General features: G+C 44.4%; 1 protein-coding gene across 7 annotated transcripts in view; it reads right to left on the reverse strand.

Moving 5' to 3' along the window:
• Positions 1 to 3,140: 3,140 nt before the first annotated feature.
• NOD1 (nucleotide binding oligomerization domain containing 1) overlaps positions 3,141 to 27,052 on the reverse strand; it is a 75,060-nt gene continuing 51,148 nt past the window's right edge. For all 7 annotated transcript variants that reach the window (XR_004588884.3, XR_015734252.1, XR_015734253.1 and 4 more), the window contains 3 exons: positions 23,407 to 23,490; positions 5,971 to 6,054; positions 3,141 to 4,664 (listed from right to left, as the gene is read on the reverse strand). Coding sequence is in view for 4 of the 7 variants with exons in the window: in XM_087894227.1 (XP_087750353.1) it covers positions 4,592 to 4,664; positions 5,971 to 6,054; positions 23,407 to 23,490 (241 nt within the window). In the remaining 3 variants the exon portion in view is untranslated. The remainder of the gene's footprint in view (positions 4,665 to 5,970; positions 6,055 to 23,406; positions 23,491 to 27,052) is intronic.

Below are 27,052 nucleotides of genomic sequence, written 5' to 3' on the forward strand. Positions count from 1 at the left end.
ACTTCAAGGCTTGCCAGTGGGGGGGGGGGGCGAGCAGTTTGTATGCTGCTTTGGCTGGCCACCATTGGTTGCTGGGGCTCGTGGCCTAGCTGAGGCCTACCAAGCCTCGCTGGAGTAGGTAGCCTGGGGGCTTCCATGTTGCTTCCGATTGGCCCCAGAAGCTGCAGGTCGCGATTTGGCGGGAATCGTCCTGCCAAATGCTCCGGGGCCCCGGGATCCCCCAGGGTGGCCGGCGCCATGTTAGGGGTCCTCCTGGGTGCTGGGGAAGGACTTACCTGGTGTCCCATGCGGCTTGGTTCCTGGCGTCCCTCGGGCGGCTAGGAGCGTTTGGAGCAGTTCTCTGCATTCCTTGCCAGTGAGCTGGTCTATGCTGGGGTTGGCCTGGTCCCTGACCGTCTCCCCAGTGTCCTGGCAGTCCTGGGTGGACTGCTGGCCTTCCATGCTTCCCTCTGTGGCTTGCAGTTGCAGGGAAGCGTGCGAAGGGGTCCCTGGCGTTCCGCTGGGTCCTTTGGGGGCATAGAAATCATCTGAGCCCCCCTCTGGATCAAAGCTTGCATCAGGGACTGGATGCAGGGCTGCCATCCTTGATTAAAGACTTCTGGTCACAATCGGGGATCTCCCGCCATCCATCTCTTGGGGGTTCTTGCTGGAACCTCCAGGCATCTTGCTTCTGCTGGCTTGGAAGCGTTGCCTTGAACCATCCTCTGCTACCACTTTGTGAGGGATCTCACGAAGATCGATGGTTCGTTGAGGGCGCTTCCAAGAAAAGGCAGCATGCAAGGATGCAATCAAATTAAATCCTTATTTAGGAATAAAGTAGGTAAAATGAATTCCCTGGCATGGAGGCATCTATGTCTGGAATGAGCCCATGGATCAGTCCCGTAGGAAGCTAGAACAAGAGCCAAAGAGCAGCCCCTGTGCAGGGGTTCTTATAGGGGCCCTTGGCCCCTCCCTTACCAGGGTGTGTGAGGGGGCCGGACGGCCATTAACTCTCCCCAAATGGGGCTGCAGGGGCCGGAGCCCCTTGACCCACCAATGGGATCAAAGGTGCCACTTTGCTCCCATCTGGTGACCTTTTAAGAAACTGCCATGGCTGGCACAAAACACCTAACAGTATTTCTCAATTTTTTTTAGAATACATTACACTGGTATGAGTATCAGTGGCTGGTTTTAGCTCAGGCTGAAAAATGGAATTGAATATTCTAATTATGTTGTCTTTCTGATCATCATTCACATTATTTTAATACTATTTTAAACCTTTTTTCCTCATCCTAGCAACCTGTCCCCTTAAAATAACACAACACACAACCATTAATGTCTAAACTGCTGGCAGCAAAAGTGAGTACACCCCTAAGTGATAATGTCCAAATGGAGCCCAAAGTGTCAATATTTTGTGTGGCCACCATTATTTTCCAGCACTGCCTTAATCCTCTTGGGCATAGAGTTCACCAGAGCTTCACAGGTTGCCACTGGAGTCCTCTTCCAGTCCTCCTTGACGTCATGGAGCTGGAGGATATTAGAGACCTTGCACACCTGCACCTTCCTTTTCAGGATGCCCCACAGATTCTCAATAGGGTTTAGGTCTGGAGACACGCTTGGCCAGTCCATCACCTTTACCCTCAGCTTCTTTAGCAAGGCAGTGGTCATTTTGGAGGTGTGTTTGGGGTCGTTATCATGTTGGAATACTGCCCTGTGGCCCAGTCTCTGAAAGGAGGGGGATCATGCTCTGCTTCAGTATGTCACAGTACATGTTGGTATTCATGGTTCCCTCAATGAACTGTAGCCCAGTGCAGGCAGCACTCATGCAGCCCCAGACCATGACATTCCCACCACCATGCTTGACTGTAGGCAAGATACACTTGTCTTTGTACTCATCTGGTTGCTGCCACACACGCTTGACACCATCTGAATCAAATAAGCTTACCTTGGTCTTATTGGACCACAGGACATGGTTCCAGGAATCCATGTCCTGCTTGTCTGCAGCAAACCATTTGTGGGCTTTCTTATGCATCATCTTTAGGCTTCCTTCTGGGACGACAGCTCTGCAGACCAATTTGTTGCAGCGTGCGGCGTATGGTCCAAGCACTGACAGGCTGAGCCTCCACCCCTTCAACCTCTGCAGCAATGCTGGCAGCACTCATACGTCTATTTCCCAAAGCCAACCTCTGGATATGACGCTGAGCACGGGCACTCAACTTTTTTGGTCAACCATGGCGAGGCCTCTTCTGAATGGAACCTGTCCTGTTAAACTGCTGTATGGTCTTGGCCACCGTGCTGCAGCTCAGTTTCAGGGGCTTGGCAATCTTCTTATAGCCTAGGCCATCTTTATGTAGAGCAACAATTCATTTTTTCAGTTCCTCAGAGAGTTCATTGGTATGAGGTCCCATGCTGAACTTCCAGTGATCAGTATGAGAGAGTGAGAGAGATAACACCAAATTAACACACCTGCTCTCCCTTCTCACCTGAGACCTTGTAACACTAACACGTCACATGACACCACATGACACCAGGGAGGGAAAACGGCTAATTGGGCCCCATTTGGACATTATCACTTAGGGGTGTACTCACTTTTGTTGTCAGAAGTTTAGACATTAATGGCTATGTGTTGCGTTATTTTGAGGGGACAGTACATTTACACTGTTATACAAGCTGAATACTCACTACTTTACATTACATTACTTACTAGCCAAGTGTTATTTCTTCAGTGTTGTCACCTGAAAAGATATACTTAAATATTTACAAAATGTGAGGGGGTGTACTCACTTCTGTGGTATACTATATATGATAAATCACAACTTCTATATTTCCCCACATGAAAGCTTTGAATTTATTTCAAATATATGGTGCCATGGAGGGGGAGGAATCACATTTTAAAAGTGACATAACAAATTACCAATTGGTCATTTACAAAAAAACAATTCAATGTGTCTGTTATCTTAAGATTGCAAGAGGATGCCTATTTCCTCTTGGTAACAATGGTAATGGGTACAATAAAAGCATGTGGTATGCTAAGTCCATTTGCTTTGGCTTGTAAACAGTGGTGCTAATTAAATCATTTCTACATGTCTTTTTTAAAAGTATTGCATATATGAAAGAAAAGATAACCTACAATGTAACCAGGACAAATACAAATAAAGAGAAACAGAAAATGAAAATACTTTAATAAGAAAATAACTCATTCAATAAATTGAACCTTGATTACATATTGGTGGATTTCCGCCACATAATGAGAAACAAATTAATACGCAAAAGGGAATACATTTCATCATACCAAACTGTAACATAAAGTATATTTCCATCAAAGTAAAACATTGTAGCTATAGTCCATGTCCAATAAAAGCAGAGTTCTTCATATACCAAATTAAATTCCAAATTACCATTATATTGTACAAACTTTCATCTTTTATTTCTATTTCCAACCCCCTAATAATTAATTTATTAATACTGGAACAAAGAGATACCACAATGGAGCATCCCCCAAATATGTCATTTATACCATACTTCTCTTCCAACATATTGAGGCTGAGATCCAGCCCTTATCAAATATCCTCAGATAACCAAAACACTAGAAACAAATGATATTTAACATTAACCCAATCATTTGACTAAACCACTAAACCACAATTAAGGACAATTTATGTGAGCATGTTGAATGCATTTCGTCTCTTCTCTCTAATATCTAGGAATAAATTAGCACAACTTCCAAGTGAGCCAGTAGCAAAACAGGTGATAGTCACTGGCTTCAAAATGGCAAGTTAACATGATCAAACTCTAACCTTAACTCTGTTCTTTTTAGGTGTGTGATAACACATTACTTAACACATTTCTACATCGCCTGTCTCACTTAGGTCACATAAAAAAGCTAGTGACTTTGGGCGACTCTGGTCACCCGTGTACAAATTTGCTCTTTACAACCTTTGTGAAAAATGCAAATCTTCTCAAAACTCCTCATACCCTTAAAAGGGTGTAGTGCAAAATCAGGTCTAAACCTTAAGTATTAATACCTGCAATAGGTTGTGAGAAATCCATCCTGCCATTTTCTTTTGCACCATGATTCCTTTCCTTTGAATTATGGTTGGTATCAAAGGCAAAACTGACTGAAGGCAATTTGCTATGCCTCACTGAGAGAAAGGGATTCACTGGTGGATCTAATTCTGTAGCAACAGCAGCATCCAAATATCTTTTTCCCGGCCAAAAAAAAAAGTGGGGCAAACATTTGAGGAAGGGTGGAGTAAGGGAGAAGGGAGACAGTAGATTTTTTTCAGATGAGCTGCTAGTTCCCCCAGTTCTGATCCTCCAGTTTCAGTGTCTTTTAAGGGTTGTCTTCTGAACCAGGTTCCTGCTGATATATTTCAGGGCCTGGCATAAAATCAAAGTCATCCCAGAAACCTAACACAAATGTTGTTAGGGTAGAACTGGTTAATTACTAAGGCTAAATCCTCCTTTCAAGCATCAGGGTCAAGATAAGCACACAGGAGGTGATCGTTTTATTCAAGTTTTGGGTTCATTTTGCCCAGGCTTCTGGCATTGCTCTGAGCACTAGTATAATCATCCTGGTATGACAATTATCATCCAACCGGGAAAAAGTTTCTCAGAAGCAAATGAGTCTCTTTTCATTTTCAAAGACTTGGGCCTCCTCTTGACTTATTGGGTTTCCGTTTAAGCTGTTGAAAATGGGAAAAGAGAAAAAAATGGTTTTTAAAAGCAGCTGTTTCTACAGGTGTATCAATAAGTATGTTTCCTTTTCTTTCCTTAGCTGATTTTATAGCTCTTTCTATTGCCTGATTCTTCCAGGATATGGCTGTTCTGATTGTAGGATGTGGAAAAACTTCAGAGCACTAACAGAACCTTTCTTACATTCCCCATGTTTAACCAATGCCAGGGGGACACTGAAACTAATGATGCTTGATAAATTTTTCTGTTTTGAGAAAAATATTAGGCTTCCTCTTCCGTTTTAATTATTGTGATGTGAGCCCAATTTAATAGAAATGAAATTGGATCTCTTCTGTTTCCTTCAGATTTTTATGCAGCTAATTGGGGTAGAATTAATTAAGAAACATTACCGAAGGATGAGGCTGTAAGTCACCACCTAGGGAACTTCTCTCTCTCTCTCTCTCTCTGACCTTGTTAACAGGGACAGCAAATTTGTAATCTTCCAGATACAGATAGATTACAGCTGTCAGCTGTCCTTCATTATTGGCTAAATATCTGAAGGATCATCAATTGCCCATCTTTGCATAAAGCATAAAAACGATAAGGAAATATAACTATAGGCATTACATAGGTATATTTACTTTAGCTAAAGCACTGAGTCAAAGAGATGTTTATGCAACAGTCTACAGAAAACACCCAAAGGCATGTTTTAGTTTATACCTGTGATCATCCAAATAAAATAATCCTTGATTTACGACCACAACTGAGCCCAAAATTTTTGTTGCTGAAAGATGGTTGTTAAATGAGTTTTGCCCCATTTACAACCTTTCTTGTCACAGTTGTTAAGTGAATGACTGCAGTTATTAAGTTAGTAACATGGCTATAAAGTGAATCTGGCTTCCCATTGGCTTTGTTTGTCATAAAATTGCTAAAAGTGATCACATGACCCCAGGACACTGCAACTGTCATAAATGTGAGTCTGTTGCCAATATCTGAATTTTGATCATGTGAACATGGAGATGATGCAATAGTCGTATGTGTGAAAACTGACCATGAGCCACTTTTTTCAATACTATTGTAACTTTGAATGGTCACTAAACAAACTGTTGTAAGTCAAGGATTACCTGTATTGCTGAATGGTAACTCCTGACAGGTTTAAGCAATTGGGTCAGTAATTAAGGTTTCTGGGAGTTATAGTTTGCTCCATCAAGAGGGCAAAGGCATCCCACTCTTGCTTTCCTCCTATTCAATTTAGTGAAGTTTCCACAAAGGGCATGGAGCTCACTGGTGGGTGTTATTCCCTATGGATGATCTTACCAGATTTCTTTGAGAGCTGTGTTGTCCTGGAGAGCATCAGCTAAGCTTGTGGCTCCTCGAACTGTAATCTGGTTCTGGATAAGCCTGGGGGTGAAGAGAGGAGGGAGAAAACAGACTGAAGACAAATATTTTGCATTGGACAAACTCTGTTATCTATACCTGCTTTGCAGCATCTTGCCTGTCATGCACTTGGCCAGAACTTGGTCCGTTTGATGCAGAAAATCAACCCTCTTCTTGACAAGTGAAGCTGGTGGCTAGCCAGGAATTAATGCAGATTTCCATCTGCATGGCTGGCCTGTTTGGAATCAGATAATCTTGCCATAGAAGAGAACCAAGAGGCTCCAACCCTCTTCAATTTAAAATACAAGAGCTTCTTTCAGGGTTACTGAACTTAATTGTACTATTAACTTTACAGCTCCTCTATGATCACAGCACAGCAGCTGTCTGGGGGATTATGCTGGCTGATTCCACACAACTACTTGACATGACCATTCTCTGGCCATATTGGGCTGGCTTGGAACCACTTCAGCAAGTGCCTCCAAAGATAACTCTGGGGAGTTGTCAATCACTGCAAAGACTTCACCCCCTCCCCTTTGTTCAATTCAGAAATGAGCAAACTTCCTTCTGGTGAAGCTACATACTTCCAAAGAAACAGCAGGAGCTACATTTCATGCCAAGGATAGGTTGGACAAAAACAAGTGAGGGGCATAACACAAACCAAAAGCACGTGGAGCCCACTTTATCTCTATTTCTGACTCTTATTTCTCCTTCCAGCACATCTCTTCCCCCTTTTTCTTCCCAATGTAGTGTCCTCTAGATTTACAAAAGAGTGAAACTTCCTGGAGTCAAGATTGATGCCTAGTGAAGTCATTTGGTATTGTCTTCTTGTCGCATTTTGTACTTTTAGCCCTCATAGGTAATATTTGCACAGATGTTTTCCTATGCAAATATTAATCTCTCCAATTCTGCTTCCCTTTTTCAAGATCAAACTCCTACTATGATGCCCTCTAATGTTGGGCTACAATGACCAAGGGAATCAGCTGGGAAGGCTACTGTACTAGGAGATTGTTTTCCCTCACCTCATTTCTGTCTCATCTGACTACATGCTGCTTGCATCTTTTCAAAAGAACTTGAGAGGGTAGGAAAAGAAGGGCTTTAAAACAAAAACGTAGTGGAGAAAATGAGCTAAACGTATCTTCTCCCAGACTGATTTTCAGGGCTATGAGTTGAATCACTGGGACCCACAATGCATCTACTTTGAACCCTCAGCCAGGAATAACAGCACTCACTAAAAATAGACAAGAATGAGTCTCCTGTCCCCTCCAATTTGTACGTGCCAGGAAAAACAGCTAATTCTTCTCATCTGATCAGCAAAGACAAAACCCTTGAGGGACACCGGGCTAAATTCTAACCTGGTTTAGGCAAATCTCTTCTTTAGTCATTAGAAAAATCACTGGAACATAATGGTTGACAACTGGCCTACTTTGCTAAGTGATTTGAAGATCCCCTTTATTGATTGCAGAGATTCTGCTCAGCTAACTGAAATCTTGTTACTGGAGGGTAAAGAGACTGATAGCCATGTAAGTTAATTTGCTTTGTTAGACAATGATGAAGCTTAGAATTTTATACCTACAGGTAATTCTTGACTTACAACTATAACTGGAACCAGAATCTTAGTTTATTGAGCAAAGCAGTTGTTAAGTGAGATGCCCATATGACTGCTTTGCTCAACAACCGCAATTCGGCTCTCCCAGTTATAATCATTAAGCAACTATGCAAGTTAAATAGGCGAAGCTAAAGAATTACCTGCAAAGGGAACTCACACAGTGGAGTGCAGGAATGACTTTTGGGATTTGAGCTTCATTTCTGCAGCCTGATAAAGGACCACTCACCACCACCACCCTGATACAGACAGGGGAAATTCTTTAGCTGGCCACAGCAGCTTGCAATCTTCCTTGCCGGCTTCTGGGAAAGCTGGCAGAGAAAATAGCAAATTGCAATTGCATGATTGTGGGGCATTAGGCAACCAGTTAAAAGCAAATGGATGATGTGTTAGAATAGGAAGTAAAGCATCCTTTCCATGCAATCATAACTTCGAATAGTTTTTAAAGGTCCAGTTGTAAGTCAAAGACTATCTGTATGCACTTGAACATACACAGCTTTATACTGTTGGTCTCAAAGCATCACTGGGTAAATGCTGCTTTTCAGACACAAAGACATAAAAACTGGGACAGTTCAAGCAAAAAAGAAATTTTTGTGTACTGTACAATCTTTAGACTGCATTTTCTGAACAGCAACCTAGTTGCCTTTATCAACTGTTTGCATGGTTTTATAAAGTTAAAGTTTAGTTAGGATACAATAAACTGGAACATCTTTTCTACCATAGAAAAAAATCTTTCTGTTTAGGTTCTGTCCCAGCTATAACACACAGCAATCTGTGTGCTTTCTAGATGTGTTGGATTTCAATATCCATAATTCTAACCCTCTACTCTCTCAGGGGGGTATGAAATATGTCCTTGAAGAAAAGTTATACTGGGCTATGCTTTAAAAGTAAGTTGACTCTATAATTTTCCTTTGCAGCAGCTGAGAACATTGTGTGTTCCAGTCAAATATGTATGCAATGCTCAACCTCCATCTGGGGCCAGATTAATGATCATGAGGTGCAGGGCTTTGTAGGAGACATCTTCTCTATAGGATTCTTTTTTATAACACAGTTCAAAAAACCGCACCCTATTTTTGATATTTTAAATGTTGCTGGGTGGGACAAGTTTAAGAAGTGGGTGGATCTTTTTCATAGGCAGGAACCTGCCTAGGCTTTTTTTTTCATTGGCTAGACTGAGACCCATTGTTCCTTGGCGCTTCCCCTTGAGGTCCACATTCTCCAATTAAATGAAGCCCATTCCATCTTGTGTAGAGCTTGTCTATGTAGTTTCTCCCTAGCAGGATCCAGATTTAATGGCCAAATGAGGTTGCTCTGGCCATATATAGACATGCAGAAGGTCTCCTTGTGAGTTGTGATTCTGGATAGTTCAGGTTTTCATACTGGAGGAATTCTATTGAGGCATATTTTTATGCATGTCAGGCTCTTTTTCTCATGAGTGTGAGGGGAATGGGGGTTTAATGTGGGGGGAATGGTTGGAGCATGTTGAAGCAGGACAAACAATACAGTACAATCCTCTCATGCCTTATTTAAATATATTTTTAACAACTGCATATAACATTGCCATATAACACTACAAAACACTTCTACATTGAACCTGCTTTGTTCTTTGGTTTTTTTTTTTCATCTTTCTGTTTTATTATTTTTTCTTACCCTTTAGGAGGTAAATCATCTTGAGTGCACTGGCAGAAAGGCAGTACACCTATATGTGGCTTAATCTAAATTCAGTCATAGGTCCAGCAGACCAACTGAACGCAGTAATTCTGTTTTATCTTTTCCTGCCCTGCCTTTGGACTTACTGGTAAGAAAGTCACAGAGCTGCTGACTTAAAGGCATCTGGGAAACTGAACTATCCCATAACAAATAAAGGACAAGTGGGCAGCCTTTTGATTGATACTTGCTTGTGGCCTTGTACAAATCTTTCTAATAACTGTTTTTACTGCACCTTGTTTGCATAGTGTTTCTCTTTTAACAGAATAACAGAGTTGCCAAGAAACTTTGTAGGTGATCTAGTCCAATCCCCTGCCCAAGCAGGAGACTCTACACCAGTGGTTCCCAATGTGGGACCCATGCCCCACAGGGGGGCAATTTGATTTTTAATGGAGACAATTGGAACCTTGTTTAAAGCAAGTTAATGGCCTTTTATGCTTCCTCCATGTGAGTAGGAGTCATTTTTTCAATAGTAATAATTATATGTTTATAAATGGTGAATTATATGTGTAGAAGTGGTGTAGGGTTTCCTGCCTGGGCAGGGGGTTGGACTAGAGGACCTCCAAGGTCCCTTCCAACTCTGTTATTCTATATGTTCTATATGTCACCGGGGGGGGGGCATCAGGATTTTAGAGATGCTTAGGTGGGGCATAGCCAAAAAAGGTTGGGAACCACTGCTCTACAACATTTCTGACAGATGGCAGTCCATTCACTTCTTGAAAGCTTCCAGTGGTATAGCTCCCACAACTTCTGAAGGCAAGCTGTTCCATTAGTTGATTGTTCTCACTGTCAGAAAATTTCTCCTTTCTAGGTTGAATCTCTCCTTAATCAGTTTACATCCATTATTCCTTATCTGGCCCTCAGGTGCTTTGGAAAATAGCTTGATCCAGGGGTGAAATGCTCCCGGTTTAGACCGGATCGCCTGAACCGGAGGTGGGTGGTTCGGAGAACCAGTAGCAAAAATCCCTGCCCCCCCCCCCCCATGCTCAGCTGAGCCGCACAATCATCAGAGGCTTTTTTTTTACTTTTAAAAGCATTTTTTCTACAACCTCTTCGGCCGAAAAAATGCTTTTAAAAGAAAAAAAAAAAGCCTCTGATGATCGTGTGGCTCAGATGGGATCGGCAAAGGCTTTTAAAAGAAAAAAAAGCCTCTGCCGATCAGGCAACTCAGCTGGGATCGTCAGAGCCTTTTGAAAGCATTTTTTTACAACCTCTTCGCCAAAGAAGTTGTAGAAAAAATGGTTTTAAAAGTAAAAAAAAAAAAAAAAATTGGCTACGCCCACCATCACATTACCCCCCCCACCAAGCCACGCCCACAGAACTGGTAGTAACAAATTTTAGATTTCACCACTGGCTTGACCCCCTCCTCTCTGTGACAACCCTTCAAATATTGGAACACTGCTAGACTAGCCCAGTTCCTGTAACCATTCTTCATGTTTTAGCCTCCAGTCCCCTAATCATCTTGTTGCTCTTCTCTGCACTTTTTTCTAAAGTCTTAACATATTTTTTATAGTGTGGTGATCAAAACCAGATGCAGTATTCTAGGTGTGGTCTTACTAAGGCTTTACAGAGTGGTATTAGTATCTCACGTGATCCTGATTGAATCCCTCTATTAATGTATTGGCTTTTTTGGCACAGTTGGCTCATATTTAGCTGGTTGTCCACTAAGACTCCAAGGTCTCACAGTTACTACTATTAAGTTTGGTTTCTCCTAATCTATATGTGTACTTTTAATTTTTCTTGTCTAAGTGTAAGATTTTACTTTTCTTTACATTTAATTTGTTAGTTAGGACCAAGTGTTCAAGTCTGTCAAGATCCATCTGGATTTTGAGCCTATCATCTAGGGTGTTGGCTACTCCTGCCAGATTAGTGTTAGCTGCAAATGTGATAAGTTCCCCTTCTATTTCTTCATCTAAGTTGTTTATGAAGATATTGAAGAATACTGGGCCTATAATAGAACCTTACTTCCCTTCATGCATACGTAGTACCATTAAGGACTACCATGTTTCCCTGAAAATAAGACCCAGTCTTATATTCTTTTAGGCCCCGAAATAAGTACTCAGGCTTATTTTGGGGGGTGTCTTATTTTTTTCATGTATAAAAAAATACATGAAAAAAAATCTGTCCCACCACCTGCTTGCCTGCAGCCACAATTGCCCAAGCTCTCGGTGCACCCCAGCCTCCACCTGCCCTGCTTGTTGGCTGTGCTGCTGCTGGGATACTTTTGGCTGCTGGCCGCCGAGTGGCTGGCTGTGCTGCTGCTGGTCTTGCGGGGGTTCTTCGTCCTCATAGCACTGCTGCTTTCGGTCATCCTGTTGGGCTGTTCCTGCCTGGTGCGAGAGGGGGGGGTGTCATCCGAGATCTATGACTGGAGTGCACATCTGCTGGTGATGGCACAGCTCCACCAGCATAGTCTTGCACAGCCAGCACAAGAGCTAGCACCCACCAGGCAGAAGGCCCGAAGAGCGCTGGGCTCAGCTTGGCGCCTGGCGCCTGCAGCACCAAGTAGATCTGTAGAAAGACGCTCAGCAGCCCAAAGGTGGCAGCAGGTGAGGCGGCATGGCTCCATCAGTGGCCACTGGTAAAGGGGCTGTGGCAGGCAGCCGGCCGGGGGGGGGAGAGAAACATTCTGGACTCTCAGCTGACTTGCCCCGCAGCGGGCAGGAGCAGCCGAGCAGGGCAACTAAGAGCAGCACTGCCAAGAGGGTGAAATTGCTGCAAGTGAGTGGTGAGTGTGTCAAAAGCGAAAAGCAGGACTTGGCTCTTTCCCAAAATGTGCTTGCAGCAGCTGCTGGACACAGAGTGAGCGGCGCTCTGCCTCTACCTTTGCCTGCTGCCAGTGTTGTCCTGGCATGTTTTGGAAAGGAAATAAAAATAAATCCTGCAATCTCTCTGTTAACTCGTGAAACATTCCTGACCTGCTCTCAAGTTGCCATAGGCAGGGGGATAGGGAACCGAACCTTGCAGCTTCAGCGAGGGAATTGTAGTTCAGTCAAAACAAAAGCACATTTCAGCCATCTCTATGTCAAGGCCATCCCCACAGAGACCCACGGTGGCTGGAGGGAGGGACTTCTACAACCCACAAAATTGCTTCGTTGGGGAATGTGACTGATGACACACCTTGGGGGGAGGGGGGAACAGGGTCAGAGCTGGGGTGTGAATTAAGTGAGGTCAGAGTTGACTTCACTTGGAATGTGCCAACATGAAGCTTCTAATAAATAATTTGGATTTCTTTTGAAGCTTGGCTCGAGGCTCATGATTTAATTAGAGTATCAGTCGGGACCCTGACAGCAAGCCAACTCTCTTAAAACTAATCAAAACGACCGGGACTCCTGAGCCCTGGGCTCTCCAGTCACTCCCTGACCCCTGGGGTGTGTGGAGAGAAACTCAGGCTACCATGGCAGAGAGTGGAGTATTTGAAGAGAGCCTGCTCCAGGCGACCCAGAAAGAGGCAGAACTTGCCTCCACCCAGGGACTTTCAGGACCCAGCAGCCCAATCGGAACTGGAGTGCAGCCCTCCCTGACCATCAAAGCTGAGATGCCCACTCCAGCGACCGAAACAAAAAGGGATGAGTATTGGTGGAAAAAAATCCCTAAAGCAGCTGAGGTTGAGTTCCCACATCCTAGCACCCAATGCTGGGGAAAACCCTTGAGCGAGCCAGGAAGAGTGGAATGGATGTGAGACTGGGAACAGGCCAGGCTCCCAAAAACTGATGGAACCCTTGGGAAGATCCATAGAGCAGCTGAGGGAGGAATTTGACCAAGCTACCCTTCGTGATGGGTGCCGTGCTGCCCAAAAGAAATGGGGGTTGCAGCTGAGCCCTTTGAAGTGAGGAGGCACAGATGGGAACATAGCCTCCCTTCTCCACCCACCAGAAAGAGAATGAGCTCGAGGCAGCAGCTGATGCCTCGCACCCCGCAACAGGCAAGCTGCCCAGGGCAGGTGGCCCCTCCACTCTCTAGAGCTGAGGAAGACCGCCAAACACAACAAGTGCAGGCATACAAGGGCCAATGTGAGGAGGGAGGAGCAGCACTTAACGAGCCACCCTGATTCAGGGGGAAATTTGATGGGGACAGATCAGCTGGCTCTATTCCTTGACTCGGCTAGGAGTCTACCCTCTACCCATCCCACAGAGCCATGGTGAATACAATTGCTGAAGGGCTAGAGAGAGAAGCAAGGGAATGGCTAGCAGCTCTCCACAAGACGTCGCTGCAAGATGTCGACGACTTCTTCCAAGAGCTAGAAGCCAGATTTGAGGAGGCGGAGAAGGATCCGTACATGAAGGATAAACTTTGAAACCTAAAGCAGAGAGGGCGGCCCATTAAGGAATACATCTGTGAGTTTAGGAGAGTCATGGGGAAGCTATCCCCTTTGCCGGAGCAGCTATTAGTTCATTTTTTCAGAACAAGATGGGATAAGCAAATTGCCCAAGTAATTGGGACATCCTGAACCGACTCTCTGAGTGGTTCTGAGTAGCCATAAAAGTTGACGGTGGATTGCACATCAATGACATGAGAAAGCAACCAGACACCAAAGAGAGAGGTCAACCATCCTTCCGAGGTGGGTAAAATGAGGACCCAGATTGTTGGGGGCAATATGCTATTTAGTATACTGTCTTTGGTGTCAGCCGCCCAGAGTCCTCGGAGAGTGGGCAGCATAGAAATATGACTAATAAAATAAATAAATAAAATAAAATAAAACCAGACCAGAGATAATCTGGAAGCCACAGCACCACAGCTGGCCCCGAGACCAACTTTCCCACGAAGCCAGCTGAAATGTTACAGATGCAGAGGGATAGGCCACATTGCATCGGCATGCACGACCCCAGCTCCAAAACTCAAGCCAGAGCCACCACCCCTGGCATGACCGGAACGAGGCCTCAGCTGTGCTGCCAACATGTCCTGAAAGGCCCTCCAGGGCGTAGAGGTTCCTCTCCACCCAGCCAAAGGGGGGGAACTCCAGCCAACGACAACCAATCACTGGATCCCTATGACAGTGAGGACGAAGGCGAAAACGACCCAATGGTGAGTGAACCGATCCACCCCTTCGTCTTCCCAATATGCCTCACAGCCCCAAAAACAGGAACCCAGAGTAGTTTTCAAGCCCTAATAGGCTCAGTAGATGCTTGATTAACTGGGGATTAGAGTGAAAAGACTGGCCCACCTGATCAGGTTCGAACAGGTCAATGGTGTCGTGATCCACCAGCAGCCTGCGGAGCTGGCAGCAGAGTTAGACAGTGAGGAGGTTGGGGAGGAACATGGGCCAGTCCTGGAGTCTGGGGAAGGCTCGGATGAGGGATCTGCATAAGAGACAGAGATGGGGCCAGGGCCATCTGGGAGTTATGTACGGACTCTGGAGCCTCCAGAGTCGGACATCAGAAAGACAGAGGAACAGGGGGAGCCTGTTCCTAGTGCACGCAGAGCTGCCAGAGGGCAAGAACAGTTAAAACAAAAGGGACGATTTGGGATTAAGGCTTTGATATGATTGGCCCCTCCCATAAAACATAAAGAAAAAGCAAAGGCACTTGGGCCATCCACAATGGTGTCAGTTTGTACTTTGAAGCTCCATTTTTGTCTGTGTGTTTCTATGTGGCCTTGCCAAGATAATTGCCAATTAGGTCTTTGGCAGTGTGTCAAAGAAGATAAAGGTGGGTGTTTACCAGCCTTAAGGACTGTGGCAGACTTCTGTTGGACTATTTATAAACTCTTGGTGATTCAGCACATGCTGTGAATGAAAGGAATTCACAGCCGTTAAAATAAAAAAAAAAGGGGGGTTGGGACTAATTGTGTACTTTTTACTATATCAGGAAGCCTAGGTCAGAACAGATGGGTCCCTATTGTCGGGAGCCTACGTCACCCAACTGACCTAACCAGTGAAGCTAGAGCTAGCGAATCACTGGGAAGCAATTTGATTCATAATAGCCCCCAAAATGACAGACACGATCATACTGGGGCTCTCCTGGCTAGACAAGTGGGGCCCAACCATTTTGTGGAAAGGAGGCAACCAGAGGCTGAGGATAGCAAGAGGACCCCAACCCTCTCCACAGCAGCAAATAGAAGCATCGCCCACGCAGGAAACCCTACCAAAGGCCCCACCAGAACAACTGGTAGCCACCTCCAACAAAATCCCCGAGACTGAACAGATCCCCAGAAAATATCAGGATCTTGCAGAACTGTTCAGCAAGGGCGAGTGTGACGTCCTACCCCCCACTGTGAGACGGACTGCGCCATCAAAATCACCCTGGGGCAAAATCCAAATCCAAACTGTACTCCATGACACCTCGGGAAATGCAAGAAATGCCCAAATCCATAGACAAAAATCTAGCAAGGGGGTTCAGCGAGCCAGCCAAGACGGGTCGCAGCCCCAGTCCTATTCAAAGAAAAAAAATATGGAACTATAAGACTATGTGTGGATTTTAGGGCAATAAACTGAGTGTGTGTACACAATCTATACCCCCTTCCTCTCATGAAGGACATGCTGTCTCATCTAGCCAAGGGAAAAGTCTTTACTGAACTAGACCTCAGAGAAGCATATTACCGCATCCACATCAGGGAGGGAGATGAATGGAAAACAGCATTCAACTGCCCACTAGGGAGCTTCCAATTCAAAGTAATGCCTTTTGGACTGCAGGGGCCGCAGCAGTGTTCATGCAGTTAATAAACAAGGTGCTGCACAAGCACCTCTATAAGGGGGTCTTTGTCTACTTGAATGACATCCTCATCAACACTGAGACCATGAAGGACCACATACCCCTTGTCCGCCAGGTAATGAAAAAACTTCTGGCGGCAAACATGTACGTCAAGCTGTCAAAATGCGAATTTCACCGCGCTCGGTACCTAGGCTACAGAGTGTCAAATGAGGCCATAGAGATGGACCCAGCCAAAGTACAAACTGTCCTAGGCTGGAAGCCCCCTCACACCCACAGAAAACAACAAAGATTCCTAGGATTCGCAAATTTCTACAGGCAATTCATTCCCTCCTTCACAAAGATTGCCAAACCCATGACAGACCTCCTAAAGACAGGGGGCCCAGGGATGAAGCCCCGCCCAGAGCAACCCCTATAGTGGGCCCTAACTTGCCAAAAGGCATTCAAAACACTAAAAGAACTTTTTGCAAAGGAACCGGTGCTGAAGCATCCTGACCCTGAACAACCCTTCGTTATGCAAGCAGACACTAGCGATGTGACAGTTTGAGCAGTGCTATTCCAAAGAAATAGCTATGGAAAACTACAGCCCTGCGCCTACACCTCCTGCAAACTCATGGACACAGAGGCGATGGGCCACATGGGAAAAAGAGGCTTTTTCGGTAAGATGGGCACTGATAACCTGGTGCCACCTGCTGGAAGGGGAGCAGAAACTGTTTGAAGTCTGGACTGATCAGAAAAATCTGGAGGTCTTTAGTGCCATGCGAGAACTATCGCCTAAACAAGTCCGCTGGGCTCAATACTTCAACCGATTCAATTTCGTGCTAAAACGCATCCCAGGGGGAGGAATTTCCTAGCTGACCCCTCTCCCGCATGCCCCAGTACAAATGCAAATGGGAGGAGGTAGTAGACACCATCACCCCCCCCCCCAAACAGCCACCCAAGTGACTACCAGACGACAATGCCACGACCGGCAAGACCAACCAGCAAGTGATCTAACCATGAAACTCAAAACTGAACTGCTAACAGACCTCTGGTTCCATGACAACCAACATATCTTGACAAAAAGGAAGGACTTAGCATGGAAGGGGAGGAAACTCTATGTCCCAGAGTCCCTACATAACTTAATCCTCCAGAGGAGCCATGACGTGAAATCGGCGGGCCACTTCGGGTTCTTAAGACTTTACACTTAGCACAGAGCAATTCTGGTGGCCGGGCATAAAGAGAGACATGGACAATTATGTGAAAAGTTGCACCACCTGCACCATGATGAAAAAGTGACCAGGAACACCCCCCCCCCCCGGACTACTGCAACCAGTGGCAGAGCCAACAAGGCCATGGGAGGAAATCACAATGGACTTTATAGTGGAGTTGCCAAAGAGTGGGAGGAACACAGTGATCTGGACTGTGATAGACTTGTTCTCCAAGCAGGCACACTTGCAGAGGACTACCCTCAGAGCACCAGATAGCCAAACTGCTCCTGAAACACATTTACCGCCTGCATAGAGCGCCATAAAGGATCAACTCAGACAGAGGGGTCCAGTTCATGGCTAGGTTCTGGAGGGAGTTCCTGTGGTCCATCCTGCACCAATGTGAGGTGGGGAGGGGGGAACAAAGAAACTGAACGCCATGGTAGAGCAGTACCTGAGGTGTGATGTGAACTATCAGCAGTCCAATTGGACGAACCTCCTGCCTTTTGCTGAGGTCGCGTACAATAATGCAGTTCACAGTAGTATGGTACTAACTCCGTTCAAAGTAGTGAGCGGCATGGACTTTGTCCCAATGCCAGAATACCCAAGGGATCTCCCCTCCTCAGTCAACTTGACAGACTAGCTGTCAACGTTAAAAGCAGCATGGGAAAATGTCAAGAAAGCGCTAGCTAAAGTGGTGCAAACCTATAAGAAATAGGCAGATAAACACCGAGCCCCACAACGGCTGTTCCAGCTAGGGGAAAAGGTCTACTCCACAAAGTACTTCAGGTTACAAGTTCTCAGCAAGAAGCTGGGACCCAAGTCCATAGGGCCATTTCCCATAGTGAAAACTATCAACCTGGTCACGGTGCAATTAAAATTGCCCCAACTGCTAGGCAAGGTACATCCAGTATTCCATAGCAGTCTTTTAAAACCTGTGGTCAGGTCAACCTTGAGACCACTACCCCATGAGCCCCCGGACCCAGTGGTCATAGGGGGCCAAACCCATTATGAAGTGCAATGCATCCTCGACACTAGGTGGCACAGAAGACAACTCCAATACCTAATCAAGTGGAAGGGCTACCCCCTATCAGAGGCATCTTGGGTAAAGAGCAGAAACATCCAAGATGAGTGCCTCATAGCTAAATTCCATGAAGACAACCCACAAAGCCTGGAAGGGGGGGGTTGCACCCCTGAAATCAATACCTGTACTCATAACTATTTTTGCTTTGCACAAGTTGCCTTCGGGAAGTGAGGGAAGCCGAATGTCAGCTTGCGAAGCATTCCTGACCTGCTCTTGAGTTTCCATAGGCAGGGGGATGGGGAACCGAGCCTCATAGCTGCAGCAAGGGAATTGTAATTCAGTCAAAACAAAAGCACATTCCAGCCATCTCTATGTCAAGGCCATCTCCACAGAGACCCACAGTGGTCAGAGGGACTTCTAGAACCTGTGAAATTGCTTTGTTGGGGAATGTGACTGATGACACAGCTTGGGGGGGGAAGAGGGAACAGGGTCAGAGCTGGGGTGTGAATTAAGTGAGGTCAGAATTGGCTTCACTTGGAACGTGCTGACATGAAGCTCCTAATAAATAACTGGATTTCTTTTGAAGCTTGGCTCGAGGCTAATTATTTAATTAGGGCATCGGTCAGAACCCTGACAGCCTTGCCGTTGCCGTGCAAACCCAAGCAAAGGCAACAACAGCTGCGCCTTCTCCCTTCCAAAACATGCCAGGATGTTATCTGAATGAGACCTGGCTTGACCTATTGTTTTTTTTTTTTTTTAAATTTGATTTATATGTCGCCCTTCTCCGGAGACTCAGGGTGGCTTACAATGCATTAAGCAATTGTTGAAACGCCTCCTGGCTCTTTCCCAAAGGGAGGGTGGATCTTCTTTGCATTTCATCACCTTCTGCAGTGCAAGGGGCAGTGGGCGAGTCCCACTTTTTGTTTTCAATGCGCACGCCACTTGCTTGTAGCAACCGGAACTGCTGCAGTGGCACCAGGCAGAGGCTTGCTTCTCCCCTTGCTCTTTCCTCCTTTTCTTCAGCCCAGCCTAGCCCTCCATCTAGCAGCTAAATATGAGGGGCTCGCCCACTTCTCCATGAGGCCTCTCAGGAGACATGGTGTGCAAATCAAAACAAAGCAGTGTGAGTCTGGGCATCCTTTCTCTTTGTTCTCCACTCCTCTCTCTCGCCCTCTCTCCTTCCCTGGGAACTGTGGGGGGGGGAGGGGAAAGCAATTAAGGGGACACTGGCAAGATATTTCCAGGGAAAGGATGAAGTGGCCCTGCTGCTCTAAGCTCAGAATTTTAAGGCAGAAAAGTGAAGGAGGGGCAATTTCAAAGGCCCTAGAGAGAAAGAGCAAAGCTCTTCTGTTAGCTGTCCGAAGCAAGTGCCAAGGCCAACCCTGCGGGAAGCGATCTGCTTCTCCATGCAAAACCTCATGGGGTCTGCAGAACTATAGGGAAAGGGGAGCCTGTCCTTCCTCACCCAGCTCCAGGTGACCTATTTTTCCCTGAGTTTAGCATCCTTCCATACAAAGGAGGAACACAATGCTGGTTAGAGAAGTGGTAGAAAAGGGGACTGCCATTTTGATAAAAGAGATGTGGGACAATGCAGGTTGGTGACAAAGCTGCATGGTGAAAGGAAGGAAGGAAGGGAGAGAGAGCGAGACAGTGATCCAATCAAACCTGTGTGTGTGTATTTGAGAGAGAGCATACTGCCTCCAGCCCTGGTATATGGTAACTCTCCGAGGTTGGATCGGATCTTGATCTCTCTCACATGCACACATGTGCACACAAAGAGGTTTGATTAGATTGGCCTCGGCCTCTGCCTGCTGCTGGTGCCATCCAAGCATGTTTTGGAAGGGAGATAAAAATAAATCCTGCAGTCTCTCACTGCCGCCATGCAAAGCCTGGCACAGGCAACAGCAGCTGTGCCTTCTCCCTTCCAAAACATGCCAGGATGTAATCTGAGTAACCCCGGCGGTGGTGAAACACTTCCCAAAAGGGGGGCAACAAATGGGAAGGTGGCCTGGACTAGCAATGCTTTGTTTTGATTCAGGCGCTGCTGCTGACATAGAAGGAGCGGCTTTTACACTTTACTTTTTGTATACCACGTCTCCTGGGAGATCTCATGGAGAGATGTCCTTAGCAATGTGGCTTCTCCCCCCATGTTTCTCCTCTGCTTCAGCCCAGCCTAGCCCCTCATCACCCTCCAAGCAGGGAGGCCAGATTCAAAGGAGATGGGAGGGCCGGGACAAATCTGAAAGAAACAGACCCTTTCTTCTGTGCCGGGTTCCTATGAGCAAGCCCGGGGAGCAGCCGGTGAAGAGGCAGCCCTCGAGTGACTGCTCTCCCTTTCCTCCCTTCTCCTTCCTTCTGAGGTGAGAATTGAAAAGCCCCATTATTTCCAGCCACCATCCAACTGCCTGTCTTTGCTTACGGAATGTGCAGTGGAGCTGGAGGACCTGGTTGGACAGCAGGGGCCAAGTGTGCAGGGGCCGCAGCATAGTGCCACCATCTCTGTGAAGTGAGGGAAGGCAAGTGCCTTCCCTCACTTCACGGAGGCACCAGCAACAGGCAGAGGTCCAGGGCTGGGTGGAGAAGGCATGCAATCAGGCCCACCAGACGTGCCATGAGGCTGCCTGTTCATCGCAGCTGCGGGCAAGCAAAGATGGACAGAGTGAGCTGGGGGGCACACGCTGTGTCCAGGGGACCAGATCACATGCCTCCCCCACCCCTCTGCCAGTTCCACTGCTATGAGGAAAGTGGTGGGACGGGGGTGCCACCACAGTATAGTCTCTGCATTCTCGGCCCCACCATTCAGCCTGGTCTTCCAGCTCCACTACAAGCAAAGATGGTGGGACGGACCCCATGTCTTTCCCTGCCCCTGCGCAGGCTGCAGCTGCGTCCAGGCACTGTCTGGCCCCGCACAAAGGTTCGCCACCTTCTATGCTGGCCACTCCCTCCGTTCCACCTCTGCTGATAATGCTCTGAACTAGGGCTTATTTTTGAGGTAGGGCTTATATTGTGAGCAGCATTAAAAAATTCATGCTGGATCTTATTTCTAGGGTAGGTCATATTTTAGGGAAAACACGGTACTTGTTGAGTTTGGTTTGTCAACCAGTTACAAATTCATCTGATGGTGATGCTATCTATCCCACTTTTTTCTAGCTTACCAAGAAGTAAGTTGTCTACCTTGTCAAATGCCTTGCTAAAGTCTAAGTATACTATGTCCGCAGCTTTTCGCTAGTCTACTAATTTAGTCATAATGTCAAAGAATTAAATAAGATTGGTTTGGCATGTTCTGTTTTTAACAAACCCATGCTGACTTCTAGTTATTAATTTATTCGTTTCTAGATATTGGCAGATTTGTTTTTTGATTATCTTTTCCAGTATCTTCCCAGGTATTGATGTTAGGCTGATTGGTCTGTAGCTTTCTGGGTCTGGTTTTTTTTTTTCTTTTTTTGAAGATGGGAACTACATAAGCTCTTTTGTTCTGCTTTTTCTTTTTGCAAATAGCTTTGAGAATTGAGTTGAATTAAAAAGCAGACTAGAAATGTAAAAACAAGTAAAGAGACAGGTATGAAGAAATAACAGCTAAATTATTTCTGAAATTTATTAACCCTTATGGCCAGTCTGATTCATATAAATAGTTTGAGTCAGTGATGCATATGTTCATCAGAAGACATTCCACCTAACTCAGAGCCCAAAGATACATCAACCTGAAGAACAACAGCCATTTTATCAGGCATGAGGAGAGAAGAGAATAAACCGGAAGCAATACAATAGCTTCAGCCTGCTGAGGAATCAACTCAATCAGACTCTCCCCATTCTTGAACATTATTTAAGTATTAAACTTTTAGAACTGGTGAAACTTTGGAGAATGTTTCCTCTTCCCTCCTTATCCCTTTGTCTTTTTATATGATTTCTTTCAGAGTTAGATGTGTAAAGGAGTGTAGAGCTGGTCCTGGGGGTAGGGACAGAATGAGCCAGCAGTTAAAAGGGGGGAAGAGGGGGGGGGGAAAGGAGTTACGAAAAGATTATTAAGTCCTGAGAAAATGAGAAAGAAATTCAGTAAAACGTGACAGAGAGAAATTTGGATGCTGGAAAGAACTGATGAGAGACAGACTTGAGGTCTACAATATTTCAAGTCTATAGGCTGCTCCCCTCTGGCATCAGGCTTCCAAACTATCAGTTAACACAGCCATAAGAAGGTTAATTCAAGAATTACTCCTTTGGTAATGGTAATGGTAATCATATGTAAAATGATAACACTAATTTATCCTTGGCTTTCAAAAAGATGATGTCAACATGTCTAGCCACCATTTCAGCTGATTATCTAAACTTGGTATCTTATAAGTGCAGAAATAGGCAAACTGGTGCCTGCCAGGCTCTCTGTTCCACCTGATTTTAATTTAAATATAGACAGATGGATAAGTAGGAAGCTGACCCGCTTCAAAGCAAAGGGCAGCTTAGAGCGCCCTCTCCATTTATAAGAATGCTTCTCACGCTGGCAATGTGCTCATCTACCCTGAAGAAAGACCAAATAAGATGGAATGGTGATCATGATGATGCCAAAAGGATGAAGCATTATGTCATAATAGAAGTTTCACCTATCTGTACACATCGCAACATCACACGCAAGCCATGTAAGGGACAGAACTCAATTTGTGATTATTTTGGTACTCTCCCCTGCCCCCTTCTCCAACTGGTTGAGGCCTATCATTAGAGATAAGGATGGAGAGCCAGGTCACCTATTTTGCTAGGAAAGTGCTTGGTGATTGCTCAATCTGCATTTTGTGAACATGTAAGATTCTCTGAAGAAGAATCTGAAGGGGTCATTTTGTAACATGCAAATGGGGTGGGCATCCAAAAAGGTTACTTAGGAAGAAGAAACTCAACACCTGTGTTAACATGTAACAATTTTAAAGACGATCAAATAGTCTTCCCTATTTTGCTTCTGCTGAAGAAAGAATTTACTGCTTGGTGTTGTTTTTCTCTGTTTGTCATACGTTAGTTTTTCTCAATTTTAATGTGCCCAGATATTCACTGGGATAGTGTGGACTGCAAATAATAAATACAGAAGTATATAACATTAAATGGATACCTCAATCAAAATAATTCAAATAACTAACTATGGATCTTCCGACAGAATTTTTAATAGTCCTTAAAATATAGTTTACTAAGCCATTACTAAGAATGTGTCCTTCATAAACCAGTGTAACTCACCACAGATGGCCCAATCTCTTGTTAACCTTTACCATTTCAGCAAAACTCTCAGCTGCTTCATCATCCAACTCATTTTTTGTTAGCCTAGTCAAGAACACAAAAAGGTTTCAGTCATGTAAATGAATGGTAGTAGAGCAGTTAAAAACATTGTCATTCTTGTTTTTGTTGCTAATTTTGATGCAGTATTATCAAAAACCCTGGCAAGCCAGAATGTATTTAAAGAAAACTCTTTTCAATCCAATCTGTCTGCCTGCCAAGCACTATACAATTTCTATTGTGCATAACTGCATTACATTATAGCCTCTGGGGGCATAACTAGATGACAGTTTTATTTCGTTCACCATTTGGTTGAGAAAGTAAGAGGTCACTCAGACTAGAGAACCAACCCACTCCTTATTCAAAGTCATTTCTATGTGTCCTGAAAACGTTTTGGTTTTGTCACTGTTGTTATTATATACAGCTATGTAAATAATACAAAGAAGTTTAGGAAAATGCCTGGGGTATAAATGGGAATGAAAGGGTCTGAGAACTTCTAGTAAACATCAGGAAGTCCAGTTAGATTTTCTTCAATTACCCTGTAGATCAGGGGTGGTTTTCACTTATCTTTGCTATCAGTTCGCTCGCGCGCCACTTCTGCACATGTGCAGATCGTATTTGATGACGTCCAGGTGGGTGGGTGGAGCCTCCTGTCGCCGCTACCGGTTCGCCCGAACTGGGATGAACCAGTAGCAACCCACCACTGCTGTAGATGTGATGTGGCATTCCCAGTATTTTTTTCCCCAGAAATTCCAGAAAAGCATTACAAATACAGTATAACTGAGGGTCTTATTAGCAGTCCAAAACCATGATCCTATTTCTGTCCATAGACAGAAAAAAGAAAAACTTCTAAATGCACATTCCACTTTCAATTATTCATGGGATGTGAAAATCGAGAATATATAAGACCAATAACAAAAAAATTGCACTATATTTTCACCTCAAAAACAATCCTCCCTTGAAGTTCTAGCCAGTTGACCATCCTGACCTACAACAGGACTCTCTTTTGCCTCTCCTCATGATTCTGCTCTTGCTTTCATTTCTGATGGACCCTCAATACATTATTATTGACACATTATTCAGATGAATTAGTAACATTATCTATGTACTCACCTACAACACCTAATGATTGCAGCTGTACCAAGGAAAAATATATTCTGTCCCAGTTCTATTCATTTCTTGTTCATATTGTTCAAACCAATAGCACTGTAGCCATTGTTCTCCAGAGTTTTGCAACAGATTCTGGGCACCATTTAGGATATCTTTAAATGCCATCTGCCCCTTTTGTTAGTGCCAAGACTGGCTGTTCTAGAAATAACTCTTGTTTATTGTACTGGTCACAAACAGCTATGCATTGTTAGAACTCCAACAGAATAAAAGTGAGGAATGGTCTGTTTTTTATTTAATTACTAAGGCATATCAGACTTAAGTGTTTCATACTTCTGCTCCCCAGATGAGAAGAGTATCATAAGCAGAACCAATGTGCCAACCTCATCCTTTCCAAACAAACCACAGTATAACTACCAGTAATCTCAGACAATTCCAACTTGAAGAATTTTCAATCCTACCACAATACTATAATCCAATACCAACTATGGTCTTCCAATATATGCAGCATCTCAAGAATATAGTACAGTACAGTATGATATAGTAGAAGACAGTACATCAGATTGTTTCCACCACCTATCAACAAAAGTTAATGGGTCTTATATTGAAATAGGCAAGAAAACCTTATGGATCATAACTCCGAGTTTGCTGTTGGTCGTACTGGCTCAAGACTGATCTGAGCGAAAACATTTACCGGTAGCAATCAGAAATTGTTCTCTTTCGGTTTGGGTGCACAACTGAAATCATTTGGCATAATAAAAAGTATCAATTCTTTTAAGATATTTTATACTAACTGCTTCAATGATACCTTTTGGAGAGGATGCTTCTTTCTGCCCCAAGTTCCTTGTTACTAGGAATGGATTTTTTAAAGGAAAGAATCCTGTTTTCTTTATTGTCATTTTTAAAGATCCCATCAACTTTTACTTCATGCATATTTGCTTGTTTTGACAAGCCTGAGTATAGTTTCCTTCTCAGCTGGTAGTGTCTTCCGCTTTTTCGTACAATGACTTTTCTCTCTCTTTGAATTCCAGGTTTGTGAAGAAACGTTTTTATTTCAAGATTTGGGAATACTGGTTCAACTCTTACAGTACCCATTGTTCTACTCTCTTCAAACTGGGAAACCTTAGCTTATCCCTTCTAAATGACAACATTATCATGCAATTCTGAGAGTGCCTATATTGTGTGTTACAACAGAAGGTCTGAAATCAGGAACTCCTATTTCATGGCCACTTTGGGTAGGAATTAAGGTGCTGACCTACAAACCAGGACACTGTGAGTTCTAGACCTGTCTCAGGCATGAAAACCATCTGACAGAGTGATTTGGGACCAGTCATTCTTTCTCACCCCAACCCACCTGACTCGGTGGTTGTTGTGGGAAAAATAGGAGGAGAAAGGGATATTAGGTATATTCACTGCCTTGAGTTGTGTGTAAAAGTAATAAAGGCATGATTAAAAAATCTAATAAAAAATAAATGACTGTTTTGAACTACATAAAAGCCTATATAAAAATAGGGAAGCATGCTTTTTATAAAAAGCATCTCCCTATGATGCTTTGGCCCACAGTTCCCCTTTCTTCTCCTTCTTTGTTGATAGTGAAAATAAATTGGACAGTTTACTTTTTCCACATGAATGCCTCCAAACTCCTTTTGATAGCGGTTTTAAAACATGCTTTGGGGATACAGTCAGTAGTACTGTTAGCTTATACATCTATCTAGCTTAGTGGGAACTCAGCTTTTCCAGTTCTTTCTGGAATCAAACATACCAGAAAGACATTTGACAATGCTGTGATTTTTAACCTCCCTCCCAGGGATGAAATGCTACCGGTTCGGGGCGGATCGCCCAAACCAGTAGTAAAAATGCTACTGGTTCGCCCGAACCGGTAGTAAAAAAAATGCTTTAAAAAGTAAAAAAAAAGTTCCGACAAACGCTGATTGTCTGAACATTTTTTAAAACTTTTTTAAAGCATTTTTTTACTACTGGTTCTGGCAATAGGTAGTAAAAAAATGCTAAAAAAAAGTTTAAAATGGTTCCAATAATCAGCTATGACAATCAGCTGTGCCGCACAATCTTTGGACTTTAAAAAAAAACCTTTTAAAGCATTTTTTACTACCTACTACCTGAACCGGTATTTTTGTGTAAAGTGTGATAGTTTGTTTTTGAGCTCTCTGTGACTCTGTGAGGTTCCTGCTTGTTGCAGGGGCCATTTTGTGTGAAGTCCAGCTGCTTTTGCATTGTGTGAGTCAGTTGTGTAGCTTTTGTGTTATTTTTCTGTAAAGTGTGATAGTTGGTTTTCCCGGTGACATGGCCAAGCCATGCCCACCCAGTCACATGACCACCAAGCCATGCCCACCAAGCCACGCCCACAGAACTGATAGGGAAAATTTTTGAATTTACCACTGCTCCCTCCCCAGAAGGTTAGGATCCTATGAAGCAGATTTCTTCTGCCACTTTTGCAAAAAGAGGATGTTCAAAACTCTGTAAAATTAATCCCCATCTTCTCCAA

Source organism: Pantherophis guttatus, chromosome 4, assembly GCF_059756535.1.
Source record: "Pantherophis guttatus breed Tessera chromosome 4, ASM5975653v1, whole genome shotgun sequence".
In the NCBI taxonomy this organism is placed as follows: domain Eukaryota; kingdom Metazoa; phylum Chordata; class Lepidosauria; order Squamata; family Colubridae; genus Pantherophis; species Pantherophis guttatus.